This window comes from Hyla sarda, chromosome 5 (assembly GCF_029499605.1).
Source record: "Hyla sarda isolate aHylSar1 chromosome 5, aHylSar1.hap1, whole genome shotgun sequence".
In the NCBI taxonomy this organism is placed as follows: Eukaryota; Metazoa; Chordata; class Amphibia; order Anura; family Hylidae; genus Hyla; species Hyla sarda.
Genome location: NC_079193.1, coordinates 78,917,800 through 78,942,786, shown reverse-complemented (window position 1 = coordinate 78,942,786; position 24,987 = coordinate 78,917,800). Strand labels below are relative to the sequence as shown.

Here is a 24,987-nt window from a genome sequence, read left to right as displayed (position 1 = left end):
TCTTTACAGGGTTAACTTCTATGTAGTCACCATTTTTCTGTGACTGTTATGGGGGCATTCCCATCTCAGATATTGATGGTGCATCCACAGTATGAATGGGACAGCCACATTAATTTCTCCTACAAACCTCCTACATGTGAGTTCATCTTAAAGCAGCACTCCGAGGAAACTTTTTTCTTTTCTTGATAGTAATCTTGATGAATTAAACAAGTATTTCCATCACTGGCAGCTTTATTGTCATGGTAAGACTAGGTCTACACTATGTGACTGCACAGTGGACTTACCTAATCCCACAGAGCCTGTTGTATGAATAAGGAAGTGGTTTTATATTATCCTATAGAAAGTCCCATAGAAATGAATAATGACTGTCAGTATTGGACTGGGATGCCTATGGGCCACCACTAGAATTGACTCTGGGGCACCACCGTAAAGTTATATGCAATTATTACCTATTTATCCTTTTTAAACCTACAGAATGCTCCAAAAACACCACAAGTACAGTATAATGTATTTGAAGCAAAATGCAGAGACATGTCTCGCTGCTATTCAGGCAAAGACCCATCGGGGAGTCTATATGTTCCCCTGTGGGTCAGTCCATGCTTGGTGAAAGTGACTTCTGGGCCAGAAAGCAAATGCTGTGGGATTGGACAAGTGCGATGTGCAGTCGCATGGGGTAACAGCTGGACAGGCTTCAGGGGGAGAGTTATGAAAACCTGTGTAGTGGAAAAGCAACCAATAACATTAGCAAAAAAATTAAAAAAGCCATCTGATTGGTTGCTATTTGCAGCTGGTCAACTTTTCTTCTGCACAAGGTTTTTTTTTTTTAAATCTCCCCTCAGAAGCCGGTAATAATGATCAGTGTCCAGCTTCTCAAGATTCCTGGCAGAGAAATTGTGTAACATTTCCTTGGAGTGCTGCTTTAAGAGTTTGCTTTTTAACCTGTTAAGGACAAAGGGCATATGGGTACGCCCTTGCACCCTGGTTCCATTATCAGCATTTAACCTCTTCAGGATGCAGGGCATATGCATATGCCCTGCATCCTGAGTCCTTAAGGACGTAGGGCATACAGATACCCCTGTGGGAATTCCAGTCCCCGCCGCTAGCCAGTCGGGGATCAGACCGGGATGCCTACTGAATTCATTCAGCAGACATCCCGGCATATCACCAAGGGGGGACCTGAGACCCCCCCATGTCGGTGATCGCTGAAAATCGCCACTTAATTCAGACCGGCGATCTGCAGCGATTTCAGGTCATAATGGTCTTCGGTGACCCAGTGCAGGAATACAGATGTGGGAGGTGGGAATACCGGCAGAGATTCCCTTTACCTTCCAGTTAAGATCCGACTTCAGCACTGTAGCGCTATGCCGGCGTGATGACACAGGAGTCGGGTGTAGAATAGTAGTACTTTTTATTAATACTCATAAAAAGTGACATACAGGGTTGGACTACACTTTTCGGAGGGGCTACCTCCTTCCTCAGGTATTGACCATTTAGACAGCACAATCTAAGTTGATCACTGCATCTTAAATGAAAGTAAAACGATCCCGGCAGCTCAGCAGAGCTGATCGAGACCATTGCGATGTACCGATCAGCTGGGAGGACGTCAGGAGGGCCCTTAACTGCTTTCTCGTCATCTGATCAGTGATCCTCTGCTACCTTCAGCCTCCACATGCCTGAGCAGCAGAGCACCGATAATAGCATAGCATAGCATAGCATAGCATTGAACAGTGTATGCAATCAAAAGATTGCATGGTATAGCCCCCTATTTTTGGTCACTTCATAAAGTATAAATTTTTTTTTAGAAAAAGCGATCAAAACAAAAATGGTACCAATAAAAACTACAGACCATGGCGCAAAAAAGGGGTCATTTTGGTGCATGTAGTTAGGGTTTAAACTAGCAAAATAAAACAAACCTACATAAATTGGGTATCTTTGTAACCGAATGGACCTACAGAATAAAGAGGTGTCATTTTTACCGAAAAGTGCACTGCATAGAATCGGAAGCCCTCAAAAGTCACAAAAAGGTGTTTTTTTTTTCTTTCATTTCACCCCACTAACAAGTTTTTTTTGCTTGTCATATATATATATATATATTTTTATAAAATAAGTGGTCATTAAAAAGTAAGATTAGTGACACTAAAAAACAAGCCTTCATATGGGTCTGTAGGTGCAAAATAAAAAGTGCTATGATTTTTAGAAGGGGAGGAGAAATAAATGAAAATACAAAAACGAAAAATTGGCTTCATCCTTAAGGGGTTCAAAAAATGTGTGTGTATATATATATATATATATATATATATATATATATATATATATATATATATATACAGTAGAATCTCCCAATAGCGAACACTCACAGGGAATAAAAAAGTGTCCGCTATTGAGAGATGTCCCTTATTGGGAAAAAAGGCTAAAAAATCTTCCTAAATGACAGAATACTGTCCTGTACTCACTCCAGAGTGTAATTACCTATAAATCACAAGAAAAGCAATATTACGGTAGAATCTCCCAGAGTCATTTAATCTTCCCTTCCCCCCCCCCTTTGTTTAATTTCATCCCCCTTTTTATACCCTGTGACATCTTATTCACCCGTGCATTGTGTCAAATTATCCCCACCTGTACCACATAATTTCCCCTGGATCCACCAGTGACATTTTATTCCCCCTTTATTACCCTCCGTGTAAATTTATCACCCCCTCTTTACGAAGGGGGAATTAAATGGCACAGGGGGTGGTAAAGAGGGGGTGATACATTTGCACAAAGGGAAATAAAGGGGGTATGAAATAGCACAGGGGGGATCAAATCGAAATTATTTGGCACAGGGGGTAATAAAGGGGGAGAGGATTTGGGGGGGGTAAAGTTGCACAGGGGGGGATCAGGGGAGGAGGGGGTGAATGATGTGGCTGGCGGACCACTGTTTAAACATCGGTCTTCTGCTTCTGTGCTGGAGCCTCTGCCCTGACAGCGGCACTGTGTACAAGGTAGAGCCGGCACACAAGCCTGGTTGTCCCCTAATGGGAGTGTTTTGTCCCCTATTGGGAGTGTTTTGTCCCCTAAGGGGAGTGTTTTGTGACCTATTGTCCCCTATTGGGTGTGTTCGCGTCCGCTATTGGGAATGTCCCCTATTCGGAGGCTGCAAATACATTAAGTCTTATGGGACTCTGCCGGGGAATTAAAAACTGTCCGCTATTGGGAGGTGTCCCCTATTGGGAGGTGTCCCCTATTGGGAGGTGTCCGCTAAGGGAGATTTTACTATATATATATACATTGGTTACACAAAAAGCAGTATATATATTGAATTAGATCTTTGGACAGTATAATACAGTAAAAATCTTTATCTAGCATTCATCTATCACACACTTTTGGCTCATTTACACTACGGAATCTCCGCCCGGAGATTCAATTTTTAGCGGGCATTTGCAAAACAAGCTAGTGCTAGAACTGCTCTTAAAGGTGCAGTCTCAATAGACCAGCAATGCATTTCAGAGTGGATTCTGCCAAAAGAATGAACATGTTCATTCTTTCGGTTGAATTCGGAGTCCAGAATTTCTGCGGCAGAACCTTGGAAATTCCATAGTGTGAATGGTACAGCAGAATCCAATTGAGAATGAAGGGAGGCTGCTGCACTGTAATTTCAAAGCAGAATTCCAGAATGAAAATACCTAATATGAATTAGCCTTTACCCTCCCTTAACACTGCATTTTGTGCTGAGCATCTAAAGTTAATGTTGTGACAAGGCTCAGATGTACACATTTAATGGAAAATCTTAGGGGGCTAGGTGTACATACTTGTCTTTGAGCCTGGAAATCACACGCACACACACACACACACACACATATATATATCTCCTTTGTTCACCTTTGGGATCCCCCACCTGCCATGAAAACAGGGGTTACCATATCTGATAGAAGTATAGAATCACAGTTCCTATTCTATAAGTGGTTCTCTCTTAATTGAAGGGTCACTAGATAAATTAGATTTTTTTTTTTAAATACACAGAATATCTCCAAGAAAACCTCTTAGATTCAGATGTGGATATTGGTGTTTTGCTTTGAAAATGTTGCAGATTTATTGTAGATTTAACCTGCCCCATCCATTTTAAAAAAGAGAGACAAAATTGCAATAAAATTTGACATGCTGCAGATTTAAAAATTTCACTTTCACTGATTAATTCATTTAGGAAACCATCTGCTGTGTGTAGATAACATTTTAAAAATTATGTTATATGTTTTTACTAGTATCAGTTGTCGTGCAAATTTCCATGCAGAAAATCTGCAGAAATCTGCAGTGTATTTACCCTAAGGCCGGATTCACATGGCAGAATTTGTGCACTGAATTCTGCATGGAATTCTGCATAAAGTTTCTGCAAAAATGTATAGCCAATTCACTTCAATGGAATTCCTGCAGCAGAAGTTCTGCTGTGTGAATGGGACAGCAGAATCCCATTGAAGTGTATTGGCTATAAATTCATGCTGTAACGGTCCGGACAGGTGACTGGAGGTGGATCCACTGGACCAGAGGAGTAATGGCGTGGGCCGTACCCGGGGAACGGAATCTAAGGAGCTACTGGTCTTCACCAGAGCCCGCCGCAAAGCGGGATGGTCTTGCTGCGGCAGGTAGCCCCCAGGTCGTTCCACCAGATAGCGACTCAACCCCTCTGGTTGCTGAGATAGGCGCGGTACAGGAGGAACGGACAGAAGCGTAGTCAGACGTAGCAAAGGTCAGGGCAAGCGGCACAGGTTCAGAAGTGGTAGTTACTAGCAACAGGTCAAGGCAGGCAGCACAGGTTCAGAGGCGGTGGTCACGGGCAAGGGTCGGCAACAGGCAGGGAACATTTTAATAATGGGAATTCTTTCTCTGAGGCACGAGGCACAAAGATCCGGCGAGGGCAGGAAGGGGCTGGAGACTTTTATAAGACAGTAAGGGCCAGGCACCAATCAATGGTGCGCTGGCCCTTTAAATTTCATGAAGCCTGCGCGCCGGGAGGAAGAGGCAGCGCAAGGGGATGGTACCGCGGGTAAGTGGACACGGGATGCGGCGTGTGTGCGGGGACCGGCCGCCACACTAACCGCATCCCCGACGGAGGAAACCCTGCGCTTCCGGTCAGCGTGTCTGACCAGGACGCGCAGGGAAGCCGCAGACTGGGGCAGAGGATCCGATCCAGAGGAGGGGACCGGAGCGCTCACTGTAACAGTACCCCTCCCTTAGGTCTCCCCCTCCTTTTGGAACCAAGAAAGCTGGGGATGAGGCTGCGGTCCAAGATGTTCTCCTCAGGTTCCCAAGATCTCTCCTTAGGACCGTAGCCCTCCCAGTCGACCCAAAAAAATCTTCTTCCCCGGATGAGCTTGGACGCCAAAATTTCTTTGACAGAGAACACATCCGTAGTGCCGGACACAGGGGTAGGAGTAGAAACCTTGGGGGAGAAGCGATTAAAAATTGCAGGGTTTAGGAGGGAGACATGGAAGGAGTTGTTAATCCTGAGGGAGGGAGGGAGATGGAGTTGGTAGGATACCAGATTGATTCGCTTCTTGATTCTATAGGGTCCCAAGTAGCGGGGACCCAACTTGTAGCTTGGGACTCTAAAACATATATATTTGGAGGAGAGCCACACCTTGTCACCGGTGAAAAACTAGACAGAATAGAAATCCCGGACAAGGTTGTCAACTGCAGGTACGGGAGAAGGGGAAGTCAGCGGCAGCGGTGGAAGAGGATGGCGACCAAAGACTACAAAAAATGGAGACTTGTTAGAGGCAGAGGAGTGCTTGTAATTATAGGAAAATTCTGCCCAGGGAAGCAGATCGGACCAGTCATTGTGGCGTGAGGTGACAAAGTGGCATAGATATTCTCCCAAAATTTGATTCACTTGTTCCACTTGGCCATTGGACTGAGGGTGATGGGAAGATGAGAAGTCCAACTTGACCCCGAGCTGACCGCATAGCGCCCTCCAGAATTTAGAAACAAATTGTACCCTTCGGTCAGAGACAATGTGCTTGGGGAGACCATGGAGGCGGAAGATGTGTTGGAAAAACTGTTTGGCAGATGCTGGCGCAGACGGAAGACCAGGCAGAGGTACAAAGTGGGCCATCTTCGAGAAGCGATCTACTACGACCTAAATGACTATCATTCCATTGGAGGAGGGAAGGACGGTAACAAAATCCATGGCGATATGAGACCACGGAGTTTCAGAAATAGGGAGGGGCAAGAGAATACCAGCCGGCTTAAGGCGAGGTGACTTGTCCCGAGCACAAATCATACAGGCCTGGACGTAGTCTGAGACATCTTTTTCCATAGTAGGCCACCAGTATCTTTGGGAGATAAGCTAGAGAGACTTCTGTACCCCAGGATGACCTGCAAATAAAGAGGCATGGCCCCACTTAAGCACAAGTAGCCGCTGCCGTGGAGGCACATAGGACTTGCCTGGAGGGAGAGAGCGCAGATCCAAAGGAGCAACGGCAATTATGCGCTCAGGCGGAATTATATGTTGGGGAATAGTTTCGTTGCCCACCACATCGGAAGAGCGGGTAAGGGCTTCCGCCCTGATATTCTTGCTCGCTGGACGAAAATGAATCAGAAAATTCAAGCGAGCAAAGAACAACGACCAGCGAGCCTGACGTGGATTCAGCCTTTGAGCGGATTGGAGGTAGGCAAGGTTCTTGTGGTCCGTGAAAATACACACAGGGTGGATGGAGCCCTCGAGAAGATGCCTCCACTCCTCGAGTGCCAATTTTATGGCCAAAAGTTCCCTGTCACCAATAGAATAGTTTCTCTCGGTGGGAGTGAAGGGCCTTGGAATAGAAGCCGCAAGTGAGAGTCTTGCCCCTGGGTGACTTTTGGGTGAGTACGGCTCCGGTTCCCACAGAGGAGGCATCCACTTCCAGGGAAAAAGACTTAGTGGGGTCAGGTCTGGAGAGTACAGGTGCTGTGGCAAAAGAGGCTTTCAAAGACTGGAAAGCCTCTTTAGCTTGAGAAGGCCATGATTTAGGATTAGCCCCTTTCTTGGTCAAAGCTACTATGGGAGACACCAGAGTGGAGTCATGGGGAATGAATTGCCTATAATAATTGGCAAAACCCAAAAATCTTTGAATGGCACGGAGTCCAGAGGGATGTGGCCAGTCCAGTACCGCTGAGAGCTTGGCTGGATTCATCTGTAGACCCCGGGCTGAAATTATGTACCCTAGGAAGGGCAAGCTGGGCCGCTCGAACAGGCACTTCTCGATCTTAGCATACAGTCGATTCTTTCTTAGGCGCGAAAGAACAAGACGGACATGGACCCGATGTTGGTCCAGGTTGGTGGAGAAGATGAGGATGTCGTCAAGGTATACAACCACACAGGTGTAGAGCAAGTCTCTAAAAATGTCATTGACAAATTCCTGAAACACAGCTGGCGCGTTGCAAAGACCGAATTGCATCACTAGGTATTTAAAGTGGCCATCCCGTGTGTTGAAAGCGGTCTTCCACTCGTCCCCCTCACGGATTCGGATCAGGTTATAAGCTCCTCGCAGATCCAATTTGGTGAAGATCCTAGCCCCTCGGAGATGGTCAAATAGCTCAGAGATCAAGGGGAGAGGGTAACGATTCTTGACAGTAATCTTGTTTAGTCCTCTGTAGTCAATGCAAGGACGGAGGGAGCCATCCTTTTTGGAAACAAAGAAAAAACCAGCCCCAGCAGGAGAGGAGGATTTTCTTATAAAACCTCTTTGTAGATTTTCACGAATGTACTCCGACATGGCGAGAGTCTCTGGTGGTGAGAGTGGGTAGATTCTACCTCGGGGCGGAGTAGTCCCGGGCACCAAGTCGATAGGACAATCATAGGGTCTATGAGGTGGAAGAACTTCGGCTTGTTTCTTGCAAAAAACATCAGCGAAGCAGTGGTAAGGCTCCGGAAGACCAGGTGGTGGAGGAACAGCGGTGTGTTGCTTGACAAAAACAGACTTGAGACAACGGCCAGAACAAGAGGAACCCAACTTCAGGATCTCTCCGGAGGACCAATCCAGGATGGGACAGTGACGCTGGAGCCATGGCAAGCCCAAGAGGAGTTCAGAGGAGCAGTATGGAAGAACCAAGAACTCCAAAGTCTCTGTATGCGAAAACCCGATGTTCATCTGTAAAGGCAAAGTGCGGTACTGCACAGTGGCAGAAAGTCTCTCACCGTAGACGGTAGAAATGAAGAGTTGCTTGGGCAAACGGACCACAGGAATCTGGAACTTATCAACCAGAGAGGCATGGATGAAGTTGCCGGCAGATCCAGAATCCAGGAAGGCGGTAGCAGTGAAGGTAGACTTGGCAGGCACAGTGAGCTGTACAGATAATGTAAGATGTGGAGAGGAGGAATCCACACCTAGCAACGCCTCTCCCAAGTTCACTAGGTGTGTGCGTTTCCCGAACGCGGAGGACGGAGAAGACAATCATTAAGGAAGTGCTCGGTACTGGCGCAGTACAGACACAGATTCTCATTTCTTCGACGACTCCGTTCTTGGGTGGTCAAGCGAGACCGATCCACCTGCATGGCCTCCACGGCGGGAGGCCCAGAGAAGGGTTGTGGTGGACATTGAAAAACCGGAGCCAGCTGAGGATAGCGTCTTGGACGAGCTTTCTCCTTGACTTGCTGCAGTTCCTCTTTTCTCTCCAGGAAACGCTTGTCAATCCTAGTGGCAAGCAGTATAAGCTCACTAAGTTGGCATCTCACGTGCCGCCAGGACGTCCTTGATTTCACTGCATAGTCCCTTCTTAAACGTGGCACATAGAGCATCATCATTCCAATTCAACTCGGAGGCAAGGGTGCGGAATTGGATGGCGTAATCACCCACGGTAGAACCTCCTTGGGTTAGGTTCAGCAAAGCAGTCTCAGCAGAGGACACCCGGGCAGGTTCCTCGAATACACTGCGGAACTCTTGGCAAAAATTCTGGACGGAGGTAGTGGCTGGATCAGAGCGGTCCCACAAAGGTGTAGCCCAGGCCAGGGCCTTCCCGGTTAACAGACTGAGAATGAAGGCCACCTTGGCACGTTCAGACGGAAACTGGTCGGCCATTAATTCAAGGTGGAGTGAGCACTGCGACAGGAACCCAAGGCACTGCTTAGGATCTCCGCCATACTGGTCAGGCAAGGACAAGCGGATTCTGGAAGAGGAGACGGCTGCTGGCTGAGGCGGAGCAGCCGGCATAGGTGGTGGAGACGGCTGTTGCTGGACAGGCAGGAGCTGCTGCACCATGGCGGTCAACTGGGCCAGCTGTTGACCTTGCTGGGCGATCTGCTGTGTCTGCTGAGCCACAACGGTAGTGAGATCCGAAAGGCTAGGAAGAGGTACCTCCGCGGGATCCATGGCCGGATCGTTCTGTAACGGTCCTGACAGGTGACTGGAGGTGGATCCACTGGACCAGAGGAGTGATGGCGTGGGCCGTACCCAGGGAATGGAATCTAAGGAGCTACTGGTCTTCACCAGAGCCCGCCGCAAAGCGGGATGGTCTTGCTGCGGCAGGTAGCCCCCAGGTCGTTCCACCAGATAGCGACTCCACCCCTCTGGTTGCTGAGATAGGCGCGGTACAAGAGGAACGGACAGAAGCGTAGTCAGACGTAGCAAAGGTCAGGGCAGGCGGCACAGGTTCAGAAGCGGTAGTCACTAGCAACAGGTCAAGGCAGCACAGGTTTAGAGGCGGTGGTCATGGGCAAGGGTCGACAACAGGCAGGGAACCCTTTAATAATGGGAACGCTTTCTCTGAGGCACGAGGCACATAGATCCGGCGAGGGCAGGAAGGGGCTGGAGACTTTTATAAGACAGTAAGGGCCAGGCACCAATCAATGGTGCACTGGCCCTTTAAATTTCATGAAGCCGGCGTGCGCGCGCCCTAAGGAGTGGGGTCGCGCGCCGGGAGGAAGAGGCAGCGCAAGGGGATGGGACTGTGGGTAAGTGGACACGGGATGCGGCGTGTGTGCGGGGACCGGCCACCACACTAACCGCATGCCCGACGGAGGAAACCCTGCACTCCCGGTCAGCGTGTCGGACCGGGACACGCAGGGAAGCCGCAGACTGGGGCAGAGGCAGCGAGCGCTCCGATCCAGAGGAGGGGACCAAACGCTCACTGTAACACATGCAGAATCCCATGAAGAATTCAGTGCAGAAATTCTGACGTGTGAACGCGGCTTTAGGCTTCTTTCACACTACAAAATTAATCTGTTAAGTTCTGTCTGAAAATCAGCTGTAAAACGGCAGTTACAAAATCCTATACGGCCGTAAGAAAATCCCATTATAGTCTATGGGATTTTTCTAATAGCCGTTTTAACCCATTATAGCCCGTTATTAAAAACGGCCGTTATTATGTGATGGAAGATAGTAACTGGAGAAAAGTTCTGGTCCGTGAGGTGGGATAAGACCCCCCACCACCTTAATTTCCCTATGATTATAGAATTGACAGTCTATCTGAAGCAAACATATGCTAATAAAGACACTTCCTGCCATTGTCACATTCTGAGGTGCATAGATTATTGATTTGTGTCACTTTAGTTATTACCCATCCACAAGAGACTATAAAGTGGTGCATAATTCATAAAGTTTTGAAATTTTTATCTTTGTAGATGTTGCTAAAAATAAAAAGAGAATTGTGATATTCCCAGAGAGATAAATTAGACATGCAATACAGACTGCAGGAAAGTATGTTGACCTTGATGATGGGATCAGAAAGAAATATGGATATAATATTCATAAACTTCACAGCCTAGAATTATTCATGCACAGTCACTGCCCAGTGAGAATAGGGCTATTTATAAGGAAAGATTTTGACAGCAACATCTTTGAAAAGAATAAGTAATCTTATCTAAATGTATTTCTAGCCAGCTTTATTTAGAAAATTACCTTGCTTATGTCCCAATCATTATCCCAAGTAACCAATATTGTGAATTGTATGTATATGGTTAGTGATCATCCAAACTTCTTGTTTCTTAACCCCTTAAGGACTCAGCCCATTTTGGCCTTAAGGACTCAGACAATTTCATTTTTACGTTTTCATTTTTTCCTCCTCGCCTTCTAAAAATCATAACTCTTTTATATTTTCATCCACAGACTAGTATGAGGGCTTGTTTTTTGCGCGACCAGTTGTCCTTTGTAATGACATAACTCATTATATCATAAAATGTATGGCGCAACCAAAAAACACTATTTTTGTGGGGAAATTAAAACGAAAAACGCAATTTTGCTAATTTTGGAAGGTTTTGTTTTCACGCCGTACAATTTCTGGTAAAAATGACATGTGTTCTTTATACTGAGGGTCAATACGATTAAAATGATACCCATTATTATATACTTTTATATTATTGTTGCGCTTAAAAAAAATCACAAACTTTTTAACCAAATTAGTACGTTTATAATCCCTTTATTTTGATGACCTATAACTTTTTTATTTTTCCGTATAAGCGGCGGTATGGGGGCTCATTTTTTGCGCCATGATCTGTACTTTTTTTTGATACCACATTTGTATATAAAAAACTTTTAATACATTTTTTATAATTTTTTTTTTAATAAAATGTATTAAAAAAGTAGGAATTTTGGACTTTTTTAATTTTTTTTCGTTCACGCCGTTCACCGTACGGGATCATTAACATTTTATTTTAATAGTTCGGACATTTACGCACGCGGCGATACCAAATATGTCTATAAAAAATGTTTTTTACGCTTTTTGGGGGTAAAATAGGAAAAAACGGACGTTTTACTTTTTTATTGGGGGAGGGGATTTTTCACTTTTTTTTTACTTTTACTTTTACATTTTTTTACATTTTTTTTTACACTTGAATAGTCCCCATAGGGGACTATTCATAGCAATACCATGATTGCTAATACTGATCTGTTCTATGTATAGGACATAGAACAGATCAGTATTATCGGTCATCTCCTGCTCTGGTCTGCTCGATCACAGACCAGAGCAGGAGACGCCGGGAGCCGCACGGAGGAAGGTGAGGGGACCTCCGTGCGGCGTTATGAATGATCGGATCCCCGCAGCAGCGCTGCGGGCGATCCGATCGTTCATTTTAATCGCGAACTCCCGCAGATGCCGGGATCTGTATTGATCCCGGCACCTGAGGGGTTAATGGCGGACGCCCGCGAGATCGCGGGCGTCGGCCATTGCCGGCGGGTCCCTGGCTGCGATCAGCAGCCGGGATCAGCCGCGCATGACACGGGCATCGCTCCGATGCCCGCGGTTATGCTTAGGACGTAAATGTACGTCCTGGTGCGTTAAGTACCACCTCACCAGGACGTACATTTACGTCCTGCGTCCTTAAGGGGTTAAAGGGGTTATACAGGAAAAAAAAACTTTTATATATATATATATATATATATATATTATCAACTGGCTCCAGAAAGTTAAACAGATTTGTAAATTACTTCTATAAAAAAAAATCTTAATCCTTTGAGTACTTATGAGCTGCTGAAGTTGATTTGTTCTTTCCTGTCTAAGTGCTCTCTGATGACACCTGTCTCGGGAACTGTCCAAAGTAGAAGCAAATCCCCATAGCAAACCTGTTCTACTCTGTGCAGTTCCCGAGACAAGCAGAGGTGTCAGCAGAAAACACTGTTGCCAGACAGAAAAGAACAACCCAACTGCAGCAGCTGATAATTATTGGAAGGATTAAGATTTTTTAATAGAAGTAATTTACAAATCTGTTTAACTTTCTGGAGCCAGTTGATACCCCTTTAATATGATACAATGAATGATTTCTCTATCAGTGAATTAATATTGTTTTATGCTTTATTCTTTTTCTATCATATTTTATGTTGTATTATTTGTCTTTTGGATACCTGATCACAGGTGTGTGATTCACTTAGCATGACACTTAGCTCGCACTGTTGTGAAAAAAGCTACATATTTATTTGAGAGTAACATATATCCTTTAATTAATAATTTAGCACTTGTTTCAGTGTCTTAAAGTATATTCTGTTTTACATCATATTATATATGTGGCGGACTTGGATTTTAAAAGTTATGGGCCTCAATAACTCAAAATGAAATTTGGTGTCACATGGCCTAAAACAACTTTTCAAAAGTTGCCATTTTGCCGACCTTTGGCACAAAAGTTCTGGTTCTGACGAACTAGTTTTGTCTGATAAAAGCCCTGTATAACACTGTTAGGTCACCTAGAAGTGCATATATGCAATTCTGAGCTGTTTTTAAAGCAAAGGTAAATTTGAAGTTATGGCAATATGTATGACAACAAGTTTTGTGCCTGAAAAGTTAAGAAGAAGTTACTTTTTACTAGCTGTAAAAAATGATTCCCATTCTGAGACGTAGGAACAGAATTGGCATCCAATAATACAGATTTCTCTGTAGTGCTGCTATACTACAATTCCTATATATGTGTGGCCCTATTCCTATCGGTGGTGATCACTGCTTTTTCCCTTACGTCCTAACCAGTAGCACAGATGGGGTATTCCACCCCCCGCGAACTGGTTAGGACAGATGGAAATTTTATTGAATCTAATTAAACAATCAGTGAAAACACACCCACAACACCCTGTATAAGTAAGAGGGTCACCCTCTGTCCCATTGTGTTATTTTCTGTCCTCCCGGACAGTGGGACAGATGGTGACCCCCTTACTCCTGTTATATGAGTAGGGGGGGGGTTCTTTCTTACTTGCAAAGTTGGGCATGTTTTGCGCCCATCGGCATCTGATGTCACTTCCTGTTTCTCTCTTCACTCCCGACTCGGTTTTTGCGCCGTTTTACTATCCATAATGCGGCAAAACCGAGCCTCTTTCTATAACCCTCTAACTTAGGGTTCCTTTTTTTCCTGTTTTAAGCAAAATTTCTTTATCTCTCCTGTAACTCCGCCTTGTGGGCGGAGTCTTGTTTTGGCGCCAGCTAGGGGGATATTTAAACTCCCCCTAGGCTGTCATTCAGCCTCCTAGAGCGCAGAGCTGTTGGTACTTCCACAGTCCTGTCTTTTTGAGTTCTTTCACCAATCAAACAGGGGGCGCTAGAAACTTACATTCTGGAATACATCCAGAAGAATGCCTTAGAGGAAGTCCCTCTTGCAGAGCGGGGGTCAGGAATTTACTCTCCAGTCTTCCTAGTTCCCAAGGTAACAGGAGACTGGCGAATGATTATAGATCTGAGATATCTCAATCAGTACGTAAAGCACAAACGCTTTCGTATGGAAACTATTCAATCTGTGGTCAACCTCATCTCGCCAGGGGATTACCTGGCTACTCTGGATCTAAAGGATGCTTACCTTCATATTCCTATTCATCCGGTATCCAGAAAGTATCTAAGGATCGCAGTTCAGGTAGGGGGAGTTCTAAAACACCTCCAGTTTGTAGCCCTCCCGTTTGGAATTTCTTCGGCCCCACACACATTTACCAAAGTGGTGGTAGCGGAAGTTGCCACTCTAAGGCTCCAGGGGCTCAGCATTGTTCCCTACCTAGACGATTGGCTCCTCAGAGCTCCTTCTTCTGCTATCCTGTCCCAACATCTGCAACTAGCAATATCCTTCCTTCACCAGTTAGGGTGGATAGTCAATTGGGCCAAATCCAATTTCCTCCCAACGACCTCAGTGAGGTTCCTCGGCTTCATAGTCGACTCAATCTCCATGACACTTTACCTCTCTCCCGAGAGGAAATCTCGGGTTCAAGAATCGGCCCTTTTTCTCTCTGTACCCCGGAGAGTATCCATTCGCACTCTCATGCGGATGTTGGGACTTATGTCCGCTACCGTGGATGCGGTTCCTTGGGCTCTTTGGCATCTACGCCCACTTCAATCAGAGGTGCTCGCCACATGGAATCTCAGGCCCTCGGGCCCAAACAAGTGCCACTCCCTGTCTTATCGAGTCCGGTCCTCTCTCAGATGGTGGTCTCACCTCGAGGACGGCAAATCAATGATCCAACCCTCTTGGATTATACTTACCACCGACTCGTCCCTTGTAGGTTGGGGAGCGCATCTCTTGGATCTGACAGTGCGGGGATCTTGGTCTCCACAGGAGAGAGGGTTAACCTCCAATCTCCTCGAGATTCGAGCCATCAAATTAGCACTCCTCCATTTTGCTTCTCTTCTTCAAGGGAAAGCAGTAAAGATCCAATCCGACAGCATAACGGCTGTATTGTACATCAATAAGCAGGGAGGCACTCGATCACAAAGCCTCCTCAGAGAGGTGGGTCTGATCTTGGATTGGGCAGAGAGGAACCTAACCCATCTGTCGGCAGTTCACATTCGGGGATCTCTCAATGTGATCGCCGACCGCCTGAGCAGAGGACTTTCTACTGGAGAATGGTCTCTCCATCCAGAGATATTCAAACAAATAACACTCAGGTGGGGTATGCCGGAAATAGATCTTATGGCAACGAGGTTCAACACCAAAGTGGTGAGATTTTACTCCCTGTACAGGGAAGACAACCCAGTAGCAATCGATGCTCTCTCAATCCCATGGAGGTTCAGGCTGGCCTATATCTTCCCTCCAATTTCCTTGATCCCAAGGGTATTGATGGAAATCAGGCAGGACCAAGCCTCTGTCATAGCCATAATTCCATTTTGGCCCAAGAGAGCTTGGTTTACCCAACTCTTGCAAATGAGTCGGGGACAATTCTGGAGGCTTCCCCGAGAGCAAGCACTAGTGTCGGGGGACACTCACAGCTGCTCAAATCTTCAAATGTTCAACCTGACAGCCTGGAGGTTGACCAGTCCCTTCCACATCTAGAAGGGCTTTCTAGTGCAGTCTTGAATACCCTCTCGCAATCCAGAGCGGAGTCCACTAACAGAGCCTATAAAAGAATTTGGACAACTTTTCAGTCTTTGTGCTCCAAGAAACAACTACCTGGACAGAATCCAGATGTTGCCACAATCCTCAACTTTCTCCAGGAGGGATTAGACAAGAATCTATCTCCTTCCACACTCAGAGTTCAGGTATCAGCCATCTCTGCCTTTCTCAATAAACCATTGTCTCAAGACCCACTAGTCAAAACATTCTTGAGGGGATCCTCAAGGTTAAAACCTACAATTATACAACCTGTCCCAGCATGGGACTTATCGGTGGTGCTCAAGGGGTTGGCATCTCCCCCCTTTGAGCCCTTGGAGGAGGTGGACATGAAATTTGTTACCATTAAAATAACTTTTTTACTGGCAATCACATCAGCCAAGAGGATTGGGGAACTTCAAGCGCTCTCGGCACTTGAACCATATACAAAATTTTTGCCAGATCGAGAGTTACTCAGATTTATGCCATCCTTTATACCTAAAGTTCCATCATTCCAAAATATTAATCAAGTTATATCCCTGCCAGTATTTTCTCCTCCTCCATCCTCCAATGAAGATAGGGCTCTTCATTGCCTAGATATCTCGAGATGCCTCCAGATCTATATAAGAAGATCTTTGAAGTTTAGGAAGGATGAAAATCTGCTAATTCTCTTTTCAGGACCCAAGAGAGGTCTTAAAGCTTCAAAGCCCTCCATCAGCAGATGGGTAAAGGTTGCCATTCGTATTTCCATGGTATCCCAAGGTAAGGAGCCTCCTGAGTTTGTAAAAGCTCATTCCACCAGGTCTGTATCTACCTCCTTTGCGGAAAGGAGTCTTGTTCCCTTGGAACATATATGCAAAGCTGCATCCTGGAGTTCACTCTCCACATTTATCACCCACTACAGACTTGAAAGTAGATTGGCCGATTTCTCCTCTTTTGGACGGACAGTATTATCTGCCGTCAGGCATGAGAGCCCTCCCTCATAGGGTTTCTGCTTGCCATTTCCCCATCTGTGCTACTGGTTAGGACGTAAGGGAATCGTTAATTTCTAACGATAATTTGTTTTCCCTTAGTTCTAACAGTAGCACAACTTTCCCTCCCTAATTAAGTTATTTTTTTCTATTCTTTGCTTTTAGTTCTTCTTGTTACTACACAATGGGACAGAGGGTGACCCTCTTACTTATACAGGGTGTTGTGGGTGTGTTTTCACTGATTGTTTAATTAGGTTCAATAAAACTTCCATCTGTCCTAACCAGTTCGCAGGGGGGGGAATACCCCATCTGTGCTACTGTTAGGACTAAGGGAAAACAAATTATCGTTAGAAATTAACGAGTATCCCTCACAGAGATCTTCACCTAACACCTGCTATCTCTAAAATGTCTGCTGAAGCAATAAGATTGGCTGGGAGAGCTGTTTGAAAGGCATAATGAGATTCCTTGAGGTCAGATGATCCTTCTTCATTCTTCTTTCTCCTATGTGGCTGATGTTATTTTAGCAGATTCTGCCGAACCGCACAAAATTCAAGTTCTAACAGAATCAAGAAAGTACTGACCAAACACGAGTTCTACGGGTTTGGTTCGTTTAGCTATGACCAGCAAAATGAAAGCTAAAAGGGGTACTCCAGAGGAAAAAATATTTTCAAATCACCTAGTGCCAGAAAATAATCTGAAGCCTTCCAGTACTTATCAGCTGTTATATACTCCAGAGTAAGTTGTTTGGTTCTTTCGAGTCTAACCACAGTGCACTCTGCTGCCACCTCTGTCCATGTCAGTAACTGTGCATACTAAACCTCTCCTGCTTCGGAAAGTTCCTGTCTCGGACAAAAGTGGCAGCAGAGAGCACTGTGGTCAGACTGGAAAGAATTACACAACTTCCTTTGTAGTATACAGCAGCTGATGAGTACTGGAAGGATTAAGATTTTATATAGAAGTCATTTACAAATCTGTTTAACTTTCTGGCACCAGTTGATTTGAAACACTCTTTTTTCCTTCCTGAGTACTCCATTAAAGTAGACCTGTAGTCAGTCTGAAAAAAGATATAACATATTTTTGTAGCCTCGATGTCCTCATTCCAACAGTGTTTTTTAATTTGTTGCTACACTCCTGATTTCAGACATGTAGTGTCGAGGTCTGAACACATAGACCTCAATCAATCAAAACTTTTGATATGTTTTTTTCATGACAGTGCCCATTTAGGAAAAAAGTGGAGATAGTCAACAAAATAGTTAGCAAACAGTTAAACCCCTTAATCTCAGGAATCGGGGGGAGTCATTAGAAAGTAAATCACCATTGGAATCAGAGCAGGGGAACAGGGTTATGTAAAAAATATTTACACATTTTTTTTATTGACTCCTCTTTAAAGTCCTTTTAAGTCCTCTTTAAATCTAAATGGCTATTATAGGTAAAACAAATATTGTTTGCTAAAACAGTTTTTATGCTTGAGATGCTATTTGTTTTTAACCATTTAAAAAAATATGTTGCAAAAAACACATAATAATATTTTAAAGACTCGGTACATACATAGGGTTTGTATTTTGGCCACAACATCCTCTCCCTGTTTTAACTAAAGAGAACTTGTAACATACCGTAACTACTGAGTGAGACATCAGTGAAGTATGAGAGTGAAGTTTGAATTTTGTTAATAATTTTGACACAATTTATACTTTTTTTCATTCAATACAAACATGGGATTTGTCTGGAGGTGAAACAGAAACTAATTTAAAAGTGTTTCTGGCCAAATAAAGGCAATTTGGGACCCTCAGCTGTTGACAACAGTGGGGGTCCCAAAAGTTGGCCTCTCGCCTAACTTTCTTTTATAACCTGTAGAAATTGGGTTGTCATTGGATTAATCCTTAAATGATAATTCAAAGATCATGTGTTCATTTAATGTAGATACTTTACAAAATAAAGATATAATGATAAAAAAACTAATGGGTCAGTTGTTGTCTTCATATGAAATATTCTTTATAGGGGCAGCCCCATTCTGCTTGGAAGTTTTCCTCATGGGATTCTATCAAGACTATCCATCCATTTAAAACACAAGTGTATTAAATATTAAGTTCAAGGGGGATATTTTTCCATTCACCACTGTCTTAAACAAATGCATGGAAAAATCTATTGGTCTATCTTGACCAGATGGAAAATGTTACTTAATAGGCTAATAGATTTCTCTTTCTGCTGAGATGTCTCCTATAAGTAATAAATATGAAAATATGTGGAGTCAGATAATGGAAACTTAAAGTGCAAAAAAAAAATCACTTCGCAAATGAATCGCAAATCATACATCACAAATGAATACAATACTAATAACCAAAAAACATACTGTAAAACAGTTACAAACCATGTTTGGTTTCTTCATACACAGAGCTTGTCTCTCATAATACCCTTACTCTTACATGAGAAAAAAAATCCACAAGTAGTTTTCTTTATTTATACTGTTTTTTCTTTCTTTCTTTTTTTTTTCTTTTTTTTAAGAACATCTCATGTGTCCTATATTGCATGTTCAGGTTGGCTTCTGTATATTAGCACAAGCTCGTCATCAACACAAAAAATCTCTGAACTTTATCTTATACCACAACACACAATTTGTAATTTTCCAAAATAAATGAAGAGTTGTCTCGCCTTCCCTTCCAGCTTGTGCTCTTCCTGTCTGCCTTTACATTTTCATTCTCCTTTTGTAAAGTGCTTCTCCATTATATGGATACATATTGTAAAGCACACTATGCATTAGTGAATTACCATCAAAGGCTTACACAAGGGAGTTTAATCCCTATTTATACAATATTCTGCATTTTTCTTTAAGCGAGACTATGATCAGTACATCAAACTACACTGGAATCCATCAATGATATGCAACAATAGAATTTATACAGTTCTACTTAGATTTTCAGCTTTGGGTTGTATTGTCCAGTTTATATGACTGCACTATGGGCACATCTTTGCACCCTTTTAATGGCTAATAATCTTACCGCAATCATTGATCTAAAATTCTGTGTTGAAGTTAGTTCAGGCCACTAGACCCATGATCTGCCTCAGATTTGTGAAACAGGCCTTAATGATGTTATCCAGTATAACAAAACTTATCCCCCATCCGCAGGGATCTGCTGTGTTCTCCCGTATGGCACCCCACTTTTCTCATGAATGGAGGTGTGTCGACCACCACACAAAGCTGTGGCCGACATGTCCCCTCCATGCATCTCTAAGAAAGAGCCGGAGATGCAGCATTCAGGTACCGTATTTATCGGCGTATAACACAGACTTTTTAGGCTAAAATTTTTAGCCTAAAGTCTACCTGCGTGTTATACGCTGATAAGCCGCTGCAGTTCAATGATTTAAAGTGGGCGCTTTAAATGAATGAACTTCAGCGGCTTTGCAGGTGCAGAGACCTGCTGTCGCTGCCGGCTTCTCTGCCCCTGCCTGTCCTGGGGTCTAGAGCCCTGCTGCCGGCCCTTCTCTCCCCCTGGCTATCGGTGGGAGAGAAGACAAGGGGAGAGAAGGGGCAGCGGCACCCATTGCCTCCCCCATCCCCGGTTGTATAATTACCTGTTGCCGGGGTCGGGTCCGCACTGCTTCAGGCCTCCAGTGTGCGTCCCCTGCCTCGTTGCTATGCACTACGAGACGCAATGACATCACTCGTCATTGCGCTGCGCCGTGCAGTGCATAGCAACGACGCATGGGACGCACACCGGTACCGATAGTCAGGGGGAGAGAACGGGCAGCGGCACAGATAGCCAGGGGGAGAGAAGGGCCGGCAGCAGGGCTCTAGACCCCAGGAAAGGCAGGGGGAGAGTAGCGGGCAGCGACGGCCTCTCTCCCCCTGCCTTTCCTGAGGGTGTATCGGGGTATACGCATGCACACACACGCACCCTCATTTTACCAAGGATATTTGGGTAAAAAACTTTTTTTACCCAAATATCCTTGGTAAAATGAGGGTGCGTGTTAAAGGCCGGTGCGTGGTATACCCCGATAAATACGGTATTTCCGGCTCTCCCAAAGAGATGCATGAAGGGGATGTGTCAGGCTCAGCCACAGCTTTGTGCCATGGACGACATACTCCGTTCAGGAAGAGAGCCAGGGCACTGAATAGAAGATCCAAGGTGTCCCACCGGTCTGACACTTATCCCCTATCCGCAGGATTTTTGGATACTGGACTACTCCTTTAACTTTTTTGTATCATCAAAATTTAGAAGGTAGATTACATATTATTTTGTCTTTTTCTGTTTGTTTTTTTGCCTCTTGATAGCAAAGGAAAATGTTTTTTTATAATTCAGATAAGATAATAGCAAACAAAAGTGATGTCTTTATTTTTAATGGAGTACTATGGTGTTTTATTTTTATTTTTTATTATTAACCCTCTTTGCCCGGGCTGAAAAACGAAACAAAACAAACTTCTCTGGTCTCTGTCTTCTTCCACTTCCTGCGGGATGGTGAGTCACGCTGCGCTCAGCCTATCACTGCCCACAGCGGGACTCATCATCTCGCAGGAAGCGGAAGAAGACCGGAACCGGAGAATGGGACACCGATTTCGGCGTAACAGGGGAACATAGGAAGGTGAGTTAAAGTTTGTTTTATTTTGTTTTGCAGCCTGGGCACAGAGGGTTAATTAAAAAAAGCACCATAGTACTCCTTTAATTAAGCTTCAGAAATAAAGTTATATAGTCAATGATACTTTAGTGACTTAGTCCTGAAATGCTAAAGAAAGATACAGTAGCTGAGGTCAACCATTTCTTTCTTTTTTGTAGATCTTTAATTTGAATTTCTGATTATTGAAAGAACTTTTGCTGTCACTACAAGATCTGGGATTCAATCAAAGCTGGGATTCAATTGGTCAGCATGTCTTCTCCAACTGTGAGCTCTACAGCACAACCAGGTCAGCCTTTTAAATACTTATATATGATTTGACATAATTGCTTTATAATTTCTCTAACCTCTATGCATAACACTGTTAGGTCAACTAGGAGTGTTACAAAATACTTTTGAACAGCTTTTAAGGCTAAGTTAATGTCAAAGCTACGGCAGCATGCATGGCTATGAGTAAACAGATGGTTCCCATGGTAACTAACAGCTTGTTTAAAATCACACTGCACTAGGAGTTTTTTGATGATTTTTAAAATAAAAAAAAGTCCAAAAACTATAATTTTTTTGCCTACTGATGTTAGAAGCTGTCCAAACATTCTCCCGTTTTGCGTAGTAGTAACAGGATTGTCATCCTGGAAAGTGAGGAAGCAATGGCTCTTTACAAGCTGTTTTAACATTTTTCCATTTTGCAGAGTAGAAGAAGAAATGGCTTGTTTTACCAATAAAAAGTCTAAAAAAATTATCTTTTTTTTCTTTAAAGATTAACTGGTTGTGTAGGCCTGGTAGTAGCAGCAACAGGGGTGGTGGTAGAAGTAGCTGCATCAGCAGCAGCACAAGCACAGCTTAGGTATGAAGGAATGAATCAACCTGATTGTTTAGGTAGCAGTAGTCGTAAAAGCCCCCCCCCCCCGTTCGATAGGTGTTTGCTGTGGGAAAGTGGGAAAGCCCTGGCAAGCTATGTGTATAAATTCGCTCTCTCAATATCCATAATGCAATCAGTCAGATATGAACCTTCTTTCATCCATTGCTCAATCAAAGTCAGCGTTTGCGCCAGAAGGAATATCAGCAATATAATGTTTATCATTCCGCTGTTGTCCCTGATGACAAATCAATTTACCTCTTTAAAAGACCTCAGCACATGACATGTGTCTTGGATCAGTTGCCAATGCCTGAGCTAAAAAGCACACTGGGTTTAGTAGCTACCAGTTTGCTGCATAAGGAAATCAGTCGCTGTTGGTACATGTGGATCAACATGTCTAAGGGGTTGAAACATTGCAGATTAAGTGATATTCAGTAAGTGTAAGTGTAAGTGCAGAAAAGAAAGTTTAAAGGGGTACTCTGCACCTAGACATCTTATCATTGATCGAGGGGGTCCTGTAGCTGGGAACCCCCGCGATCTCTCCTGCAGCACCCCCTGTCATCTGGTGCACGGAGCCGGAGGATCGTGCCGTCATGGCCCCACCCCTCATGATGTCAGGGCCGTGATGTCACAATCCTTCGGCCCCTGTATCGCCCGTGATCAGGCAGGGAGCGAAGTTCGCTCCATGCACCAGATGACAGGGGGTGCTGCAGGAGAGATCACGGGGATTCCCAGCAGCGGGACCCCCGTGATCAGACTTCTTATCCCCTATCCTTTGGATAGAGGATAAGATGTCTAGGGGCAGAGTACCCCTTTAAAGGCATAAAATGGCTAAAATAAATGCAAACTTTCCTGGACTTGGCCAGCACATCCTTCAGACTGATATACTGTACATTTTTAAGAAATATCTTGTGACCAGATTTTGCACATGTGCCACTAACACACATCATAGCCACTATGTTCTTCCAGTTATTAGTGACTACATTGCCCAATCTTATATTATGAGAAGACAGCTAACAGGACATTTTCTCCTGCAGGTATAGCAGCAACCCTACTGCTGTGTGCCCTTTATTGCCCAGGCCTAGCAGATGTAATATCTGGCCTTTATACACATACCCCATTAGTTGCCTAAAGTAGGTTTGCTCCACCAGATTGTACACCACTAACAATTTGGCCAGATATGAATTCAGCCTCATGAGAACTCGTTCCTTTTCTTGACTTCAAAATCAAATTCTCTCCTTTACCATTTATAGGCTAAGGCCTACCTGACTGAAAAAGATGAAGAAATTGCTATTTCATACTAATTGTATGGAGTTGTGGAGGAATATATCAACCAGGGGTATATCTCTTTGTAGTTAAAAGCCATGGACACCTTTGAAAAGCATATTTTTATTCTTGCTTTGTACCTAATATGGTACAATTTTTTTTTCAATAGGTCTTGATTAAAGAATTTGTTTAGTTTGTCTTCTACAGCTTCAGTTGACCTTTGATGTAGTCATACATTACCTCAGAAGTTTTTGCAGGCGAGAAAAGAAAAGCTGATAAGTAGCCCATTAGAGAATTACTTCTCTGACGGATTTTTACAGATAAGAGAAGATGTAGAACACAAACTAAACATTTTTATTTAAATAAAGACCTATAGAGAAAGTTTTGTACCATAATAAGTACAAAGCAAAACCTAAAAATATGCTTTTCAAAAGTGTGCATAGCCTTTAAAGCACACCCACCTCTTGGGATAGGAGGCCCAGCACTGTTCCATACCATGTAGGAAAGAACATTTCTCACTGAATCACCAAAATTGTAGTGCCTGTTTATCCATAGGAAATAATAATACAATTTCTTTATAGAACTGTTTGGATTTTTCAAGCTGTTGGGACTATAAATATTTGTGTATTTCTTGTTGTTAGAAAAATACTGAATGTTTAACCAAGTATTAAAAACAGCAATTTTGTTTGCTAGAGAGAAAAAGAAACAATCCTTTAATTAGCGGGTTTGTTTGATGAAAGCTAAACCAGAACGGAATTACTATTCTGCTGAAATCTGGAATAAAAGACTGATACAGATTGTACAGTCCTGTAATACCACTAAGTCTAATCACCCAAGTGGCTACATTTCCGTGTTTTCGTCTTTGAAATATCCATAAACAGGATTGTAAAATGTGGCTTTTCTCTAAATTCATCTCTGCAATAATAAATGTGCCACTTTATTGGGCTCAGTTTCTGTCTTCTTAGCAATCAAAATGATCTGATTTCTCCCTAGAACATCATCACAAAGAAATACTGGCAACCTTTGTGCTTTCAGTGCATCAGTAAATGACTTACAGCACAGGAGTTGCCATATTGTAAACACTGATATACCAGGCCAAAGCTGGTCGAAATAGATTAAATATATGTCGGCTGAAACTGCAGCAATCTTACCAATGATGGTATCTAATATACATGGGGCCTCTTGTCTCTCCCCTGACCAGAGATGCTATTGTTCTCATGGAGAAAAGTCACCCCTAGAGGTATCTGGCAGGGACTTCTTCCCCATTCTTTTTCAAGGAAATGTGTGGACCTGGAGATATAACTGTCAGTCAAAAAAGCCAATAGCTATGGTATGTGTATGTTCAATAATAGACTTTAGATTTCCCAAATACAGGCAAAGAGATAAGTTACTGTGGCCTCTGGCAAAAAGACTTATCTGCTTATTTGTTAATAGATGGATGTAGTCTCCCACATACTTGCAAAAATAGGCTACCAAATACTTTGTACATCTTCAGTCTTCAAGTGACCTTAAAGAGGTACTCCACCCCTAGACATCTTATCCCCTATCCAAAGGATAGGGGATAATATGTCTGATCA

General features: G+C 43.8%; 1 protein-coding gene across 8 annotated transcripts in view; it reads left to right on the top strand.

The window, feature by feature from the left end:
• HDAC9 (histone deacetylase 9) overlaps positions 1–24,987 on the top strand; it is a 656,589-nt gene that overhangs the window by 25,832 nt on the left and 605,770 nt on the right. For all 8 annotated transcript variants that reach the window (XM_056519737.1, XM_056519738.1, XM_056519739.1 and 5 more), the window contains exon 2: positions 21,450–21,577. In XM_056519737.1, coding sequence (XP_056375712.1) covers positions 21,541–21,577 — 37 coding nt within the window. In that variant the 5' untranslated portion in view covers positions 21,450–21,540. The remainder of the gene's footprint in view (positions 1–21,449; positions 21,578–24,987) is intronic.